The 8,159-nt window shown below is 35.8% G+C and overlaps 1 protein-coding gene across 1 annotated transcript in view; it reads left to right on the top strand.

Annotated features, from left to right (window-relative positions):
- Positions 1-8,159, top strand: part of NLK (nemo-like kinase) — a 180,533-nt gene that overhangs the window by 92,677 nt on the left and 79,697 nt on the right. The window contains exon 2 of the mRNA XM_006890945.1: positions 4,532-4,661. Coding sequence (XP_006891007.1) covers positions 4,532-4,661 — 130 coding nt within the window. The remainder of the gene's footprint in view (positions 1-4,531; positions 4,662-8,159) is intronic.

The raw sequence follows: 8,159 nt of genomic DNA on the forward strand, positions 1-8,159 counted from the left end.
AGTTGTGAATTCTTTTCCTTTGTGGCTTTACAGAGAAACCTTTCCTTCATTGCAGCTGGCTCTCCTTCCCATGCAATATTCATAGGTCTGTTTCTAGGAGAGGGCTGTGGCTAGTGGGCCATGAAAACTTCTAGACTTGGCAGACTGGGTTGTGTCATGTTCACCCTCTAACATGGGAAAATTCCCACTGGAAAGACATTATAGCCATTTTCCTGCAAGCTTGCACACAGAGATCTTTGACAATGACTGAAAGAGGAAGAATCTCTATTATCTCGCCAGAATCTGCAGGAAGGATGGAACTAATTCACGGTCTAAAAGAACCATTAAATAATTACTAAGACTGTAGGAATTACCATAAAATTATTTTTAATCTATATTTTAACTTATTCAGTAATAATAGGAGAAGGTGGTAAGGCCTCTTAAAAGATAGGCCTTCTTTGTAAATAAATATCACAGGCTGGAATCAGGTAGTTTGCCCCGCCTCTTTTATTTGCACCTCTAGATGCCTCACTACAGATTCCTGAGTGACCAGTCACATTCCTGGTATCTCGGGGCACAGACCACAGTGTGTCTTCTTATTTTTAGAAATACTTATTTAAACATACTTCAAATGATAAGTTCATATTTAGTTTGCTTCCTCTGATCATAAAGATTGAAAAGATATGAAGAGGAAAATTATAGGGTGGGGTTTTTTTCCTTGTAATATTAACACATTTAAGGATCAGTCTAAGTATCTAGGATAAAAATAAGAAAGGATCTCTTTCTTATGTAAGCACTAACTCAACAAGGACCGAATTTGGATAAATATAAACTAACAAACATTAAATATTTAACTGATGTAACAAGTTATCTAAATAGGAAAGATAAAAATCCTTTTTTGTTTATGTATTTTGGAAATGAGAAGGCAAGGAAGCATAGGTTTGTTCTAAGTAAAATTATATACCAGTTTTAAAAATAGATGTTTAAATATATGTTTTATTATTCCCTAGACTTATTTGCTGTCAAAAATTATGCTTGATAGTACATAGTTTTCTCAGATTTTTCTAAATGCCAGTAAAAAGAACCTTTAAGGAAATGCATTCCAAAATGGATGTGAAGGCAATCTAAATATTTAGAGTCTAGTTAGGAAGTTCTATTAGAGAGATATCACTGTGTTGGTACAGTTGACATAGCAGTTGTATGTATAGTAAAAAAAGAAAAAAGAATTGCTGATTGGAACTTTATGGGAGTAGAATTGAAAGAATCTAATTTTCTTAGTCGACGTTAAAGCATTCTCATTATAAATTATATGTTTGCTTTGAATAGCTAAATAAATGCCTATGTCAGAATTATGAACTTTCAAACTGGCAAACTGCTGAAAATCACGTGAAAATCCACGAGGACTGTATAATTTCTTGGAGATTCTTCTTGCTGTTACACCAATTTAGGATGTTTTGATGTGTCCTTTCTAGAACCTAGGACAGTAAGTAGTATCCTTCAGTGATGGCTTTTACTCGTTTCAGTCTGGCTCTCCCGCCTGTCAGGTAATTTTAAACAAATTTGGGACAGTGGTCAAAATTTCCCGGGATTTAAAAAAAAAATAAAAAGTGAATCTTCCACATCAAGTAGAAAAGCTTCCTGTTAAACTTGTATTCTAAGTGCAGAGAAGGATTGACACACTCTTGACAGATAAAATTCTTTCTCACAACCATAAAACTTTATTTCTTAGCATAATGTTTTCAGAATCAAATACTGGTTTAAAAGGAAGCACCTAATGGGTGCTTTTGATGTGTTTCAAAAGTAATGGGGGAGGTGATCAGATGAAATGATGGATATACTGTTTTATTTAAGGAACCTGGTATTTAGCAGAGAACATAACTGACCAGTAAATGAATTATAGGTCAAAAAATGGCTCCTCTTTTCTGAAATGAGGGAAATTGCCCTCAGTGTTGTTCATTATCGCTACAGCTGGGGCTTCATTAGAGAGCACGGTTGGCATAAGCAGGGTATTCCAGCAGCAGAGTTAACTAAGCACAGTCAGCCTTTCAGTAACAAAGAAAATAAAAGCATTCCTGTGTAACTTGCTTCTTCTACACTTATCTGTGTTTGGTGGTACTGTTTGTGCTGAACTAAAGCATCTGCTATCCCAAGTTAAAGAGAGAACAAACTCAACATGGCGTGAAATTACTGAACTGCCATTCACATTCATTAGAGTTATATTGTTACCAGCCACAGGCATGACTGGCTTTTGCATGAATAATAAAACAAAAAACTGCTTTGTGAATTTTACCTTAAAACATTGCAAGGCACTGTCCTAACCTTGCGCCTTTGTCAAACATTTCTAGGAGTGGATTTATCTCAGAGCAGCTTTCTTTTGTGACAATAGCCAAGACTAGTCAGAATCCACAAGTAGGGAAGAAGTACTCCAGTGTGAACCAACCCATAGCTGACCTTCCAGTGGGTTTTCAGAGGCCATAAATCACAGAAGAGATTGTCTATCTTACTCCTACAGAGCAGCGGGTGGATTTGAACCATGTTCCTTTAGATTGGCAGCACAACTCCTTACCACTAGGCCACGAGAGCTCCCTTATAGTTGTTACCAATATGAAAATTATTAAAGTACCATTTGATAACCCCTTTAGCAATAATTGATTCAGGGCAGAAATCATTATAACTTCAAGATAATTGCTCTAAAAATATTTACTAGTTGTAAGAGGAAAAAAGGTAGTAACTTCTTAGTGGAGAAACTGGCAGCTAAATCATTTAGTTAATCAAAATTAGCATAACCAGTATAGACTTTGTATGCTTCATTATAACTACACTGAGATGATATTGTTTGAAAACCCAAAACAAATTGAAGAACAGTCTATAAAATAATGGGACTACTATAGTTTTTCATGATTTCATGACCATTGGAACATAAAAGACTCCCCTAAAATTTTTCCCTCTGGGATTTAGTGAGAAGCTTCTGTCCCACCTTTATAACATGCTGCCCCCTAATGTCGCCTGTGTGACTGTAAATCTGAAGAAATGTGAGTTCCATCTCACAAACTCCAGCACCAAAGGCCTCTTAGGACATATATTTCCCAATAATTGTATCATAATCCATTTACTTGGGCAATTTTTATATAATTCAGAGTACCTTCTATTACTGAAAACATGGTATCAACAAAGCATTCAACACACAAAATCCGTTTTCATGGGGTCAAAAATGGCAATGTGATAAAAGACCCAAAAAATGCTAAATTGATTCTTTCCAGATTTGTAGTAACTGAATATACTATGTGATCCAAGATTTCTTCCTTGCCATTTTCTTGGCATTTTCCCCTTCTTATATCTCTATTCAGAAGTGAAGTGGTGGTTTGTGTTTTTTAACTGGATGGTGAGGAGAGAAACTCTTCATCTGAATGTAATAATTTTTACTTGTTTTAACAGTTTGTAAGACAGCAGGAGAGGGTATAGTCGTCATGCTAATTTTTTAAAATATTAAAGTATATCCTTTTTAATATTTATAAGCTTGGTGTGGTTTTCAGATAATAGGAATGCTTTGTTTTCATGAAGGCAGTTTGATAGGTATCTGATTTTCTTGTGGACAAGATGAAGAAATAAACACTGGTTGCCATTAATTGAATGAATGAATGAATGAATGAATTACTATATACAAAATGAGTGATTGGATTCCAGTTTCATAGGTGGTTTCTAGTGATGTCACTTGTTAGAGAAATCGATTTTTCGCTTTCTTTAGACTTTTAATTAATAACCTTTCAGAACACATTGATAACACACAGATTTATAAATGACACAAATCTAGTAGGGATAACCTACCTGGAACAGGAGCTGAAAGATAATGGTAGATAAGAATCTATCAAAATAAAACTGTTAGGAATAAATTGTGTAAGACAACCCATCTTAGTATGATAGATGAAAGAAGAAAAACCCTAGGCTAACTCAAGGAAAATCAGTTTGGAAGATGACCAGTTGGTCATATTTACCAGAGGTATTGAGATGTTTGATTTACTGTTTTAGTAAGGTAAAGGAAAAACAGTAATATTTTAAACATAAGAAAATTTCATGTAGAGAATTCGTTTTCTATGTATTGGGAAAGTGAACAAGAGAAAGGGAAAACTGGCATATTAAACAGATAACAACTACAGTAAGCAGATGCCTCACCAAGGACTGGACAGTAAAAGGGAAGAGGTTCTCATACCTCAGGAGCTTGAAGTATCATTGTGGAGCTAGAACTTAAACAGTGCCTAGTCACCTCCTAGTGGTATTGAAGTACAAATCACTAAAACAGCTTCATTTACAAATAACTAAAAAAATTATTTAAATTGGGCTCTATTTTTATAAATAAATGTATTCTTTTTAGGATAACTATCTCTTCCATCTTGAATATGGCTCTGTAAAGCAAAGAATAAAACTAATTTGAATTTGATCATGTTGCATAATATTCTATGTTTCTTTTGTCATAATCTGAAATTTTGAAGAACAAGAACTGGAATTAATTTCTGTGCCTTCCCCTCCTTTTTTCACCCAAATATTCCTTCTTTAGGTCAGTAACAGATCCGAGAGATGGAAAGAGAGTAGCGCTCAAAAAGATGCCCAACGTCTTCCAGAATCTGGTCTCGTGCAAAAGGGTCTTCCGGGAATTGAAGATGTTGTGTTTTTTTAAACATGATAATGTAAGTGAAATTGGTGTTTGGGAGGGAAGGGGGAAAGGTTTCTTAAACCTACTCAGCTATATTAGTAATAAGCAAGAAAAAGGTTAAAAAAAAAAGAGTAAAGTAAAATTTGGAAAATAGTTAACATTCTATGCCAAACTCTAGAAGCAGTAAGTCCTTTTTTGGGATTATAGAAGGATAGCTAAGATTTTAACTTCATACATCCTCATTGGAAGATAGACACATAGTTTCTTTTAGTACTGTGCTTTCTTTTTTATAAGTAACTGTTAAATTTATATTCTTGAGGTCACTGGTTTTCAACCCAGCAGCATATTAGAATCACCAAGGAGTCTATTATCAAAATTTTATTTGGAGGTTTGTAAAGTGAGCTATGAATTGTTCAAGGCCTAACCTCTAAATTAGGAAATATTGAACCTATTAATTTTCAGATTGGCTTCTGAATTGTGTTCTGGATTCCATTTGTCAATCGGAATGTTGTCTTTAATCCAAAACCGACAAGCTATTATATATTTTTAAAGCTCATTTAAAAGAAGTATACATTTGTAGGAAAAATAGACATTACCACCGAAGTTTTATTAAAGGTTTGAAAACCTAAGGCAAATTAGACCCTTTTTGTGATTGAGTAATAAGTTTACGTGAATTCTAAGATATATTGATTGACAGGTAAATAAATATTGGTTAGTGCAAAGCAAATGTTAATGTTTAGCTGATGGACAGTATTCATATTCAGTACAAAATTAGAGTATAATACATAATGTGGTTTAGATGGAATTGAGTGGGCTCTGATTTAGCTTTACTTATATTCTTTAAAGAAGTTAAGTTAGAAATGTGAGAAAAACACTTCCAAGTACAACAGTATACTCCTTAAGCTTATACAGTCTCCTATTTTTGTCTTTATCAGATATGTCAGGACTTAGGGGTTAGGACTCTCAATGTTTCTGGGTCTAGCTTCTCAACAGCTAATAATTGATTTTAAATTTTGGTATGTGTAAAATTTTCCTATAGGTTGTTTTTACTTGGTTTTCAATTTCACATGGAAAGAAAATCTGTCTCAAATTTTGTAGTGCTCAACCTATGGTGTCAGTTGTGGACATAAGAATTTTAGCATAATATGAATTTTTGTGAGTCTCATATCTTACCCAAGTTTGGATCTGTCTTTAATAGATAATTTTGTAAAAATTCAAAGTACTTGGTAATCCTAGAATATTAAACTTCTAGTGCAGTTTATTCGAAGCTAGTTGGTTTGACATTTCATTTACTCATAAATTGTTGTTAACCCACATGAAATTTCTTTTACCTAAATTTTTTAAGAGGATATTGTTATCCTTTAGTCAGATAGAACTAACTAGCAATGTGCATATGTATGTCTGTTTTCATAAATTTAAAAATACCTCTTAAAAACCCGACAACAACAAAACCACTCAAATTCTTATTTTATGACTGGTTCCTGAGATTTTGGAAGTGATTTTTATAATGATGTTTAGGAAAGCTTTGGTGGCCTAGTGGTAAAAATATGTTTTGCAGTCCCAATGTCATGCGGTTTGAATCTACCAAATGATCTGCAGGAGAAGGATGGGCAGTTTCCTCTCGTTCTGTTTACGGCCTCTGAAACCTTCTGGAGGGTCAGCTGTGAATCACTTCTGACTCGGTGGCAAAAACCAACAACACAGTACAGTATTTAGTTCTTTCTCAAGTCAACCTGAGTACCACCCTAATATTAAAGAGTTCAAATATTATACATTGTCAGAGACTCGAGTAAAGGTATCCGTGCTGAAGAAATAATTCAAAGGTAGCATCAGGAATTCTTTTACTAAGAGTTTCAGTGGTTTGTTATATTCAGACCAATCTTAGCTTCTTATATAAAGCAGGGGTGATGTAATAGACTGCTATTCATGCATATTGGTGTCTTTGCTCATGACTCATTCTTGTGGAGTAACTAAGTTACAAAGACAATGCCAGAATGAGTAGTCTAAGAAAAGGAACAAAGGGAATTCTTGAAACTGACACCAGTTAAAACACAGGAACCACTCTTGGGCTTCTTGAACTCAGAGTACTTATAGCATTTGTGTTGTTGTTGTTATTGTTGTTATATGCCATTGAGTCACCTGCGACTCTTAGCAACCCTATGTACAACAGCCCTAAACCCTGCTCTATCCTGTGCCAATCTTACTATCTCTGACATACCTACCCCCCATTACCCCAGTCACTGAATCCATCCATCTCATCGAGATGTCTTTCTACCTTCCCAAGCCTGATGTGATTCTGAAGCATATATCTTTTAGGCCAGAAGAATATCCCCACTGCTGCTGAGTTGATTCAGCTTCTGATGATGCTCCATGAGGTTTCTGAGACTACAAATCTTTATGGGCAGAAATGACCTCTTTGTCCTATGGTGGATTCAGACTAACCACTTTTCAGTTAGCAAACCCAACAAGTAATGTACTATATCACCAGAGCTCCTTTTATGGCTTCTGTAGAAGCATTCAAATGTACAAAAGTGAAGCAACTTGCAGGAGGTGAGGGTTGCATGGCACCATTTTTTTAACACACACTGAATTTCTGCTGTTTACAGAGTTTTATCTCCAAAAACATCTTAGGGCCAACATACCTGGTATGTGTGGAATGTCTATCCAAGAGGCAGCCAGTATTTGGTGTTGTTAAAGCAACAGGTATTATTCATTGCACAATGAAGGTCATGTACGTCCTTGAATAACATTTAAAACATGATACTTTTTGAGAGGGGTGCACAATAAACTGCTAGTGTATACTAATTAATCCTTAAAAGTCTTGTCAGAGACAAGACTTCGTATCCTTACTTATAAGGAGGAACCTGAAACTTGAAAAAGGTGAAGGGTTAGGGAAAACAAGGAAGACCTTTAACAAGATGGATTGACACAGTGACTGTAGTAGTGGACTCAAGCATCTCAGAGATTGTGAGGCTGCTGCAGGATAGAACAAAGGTCAGATCTGTTGTTTATAGAGCCACTATGAGTCATAGTCAACTCAGTGGCACTTAACAACAACAGCATTACAGACTAGTGAGCTCTGGTGGCTTAGTGGTAAGGAATTGCACTGCCAACCCAAAGGCAGGTGGTTCGAATCCATCAACTGCTCTATGGTAGAAAGATGGTTTATAGTCTCTCAAGTCTTGCTGGAGGGTCAGCTATGAGTCAGTTTCAGCTTATCAGCACATAACAACATTAAAGTCAAGGTGGAAGGAGAAAACGTAAAAGTAAATCTGAGGGGCTCTGATGGCCTAGTAGCAAGAAGCTGCATTTCATTCCCCAAGGTATGTGGTGTGAATCCACCAGATTCTCTGCTGGAGAAGGAAGGGCAGTCTCCTCCTGTGCTAGTCAGATAAAAAGTATATCTCAAACACCAGTTGTTGTTGTTATGTGCCATCGAGTCGTTTCTGACTCATAGCAACCCTATGCACAACAGCTCTAAACCCTGCTCTATCCTGCGCCAGCCGCACCGCCTCTGACACACCCATCCCGA

Source organism: Elephantulus edwardii, unplaced genomic scaffold, assembly GCF_000299155.1.
Source record: "Elephantulus edwardii isolate Elephantulus edwardi_28Jun2011 unplaced genomic scaffold, EleEdw1.0 scaffold00094, whole genome shotgun sequence".
Classification (NCBI taxonomy): domain Eukaryota; kingdom Metazoa; phylum Chordata; class Mammalia; order Macroscelidea; family Macroscelididae; genus Elephantulus; species Elephantulus edwardii.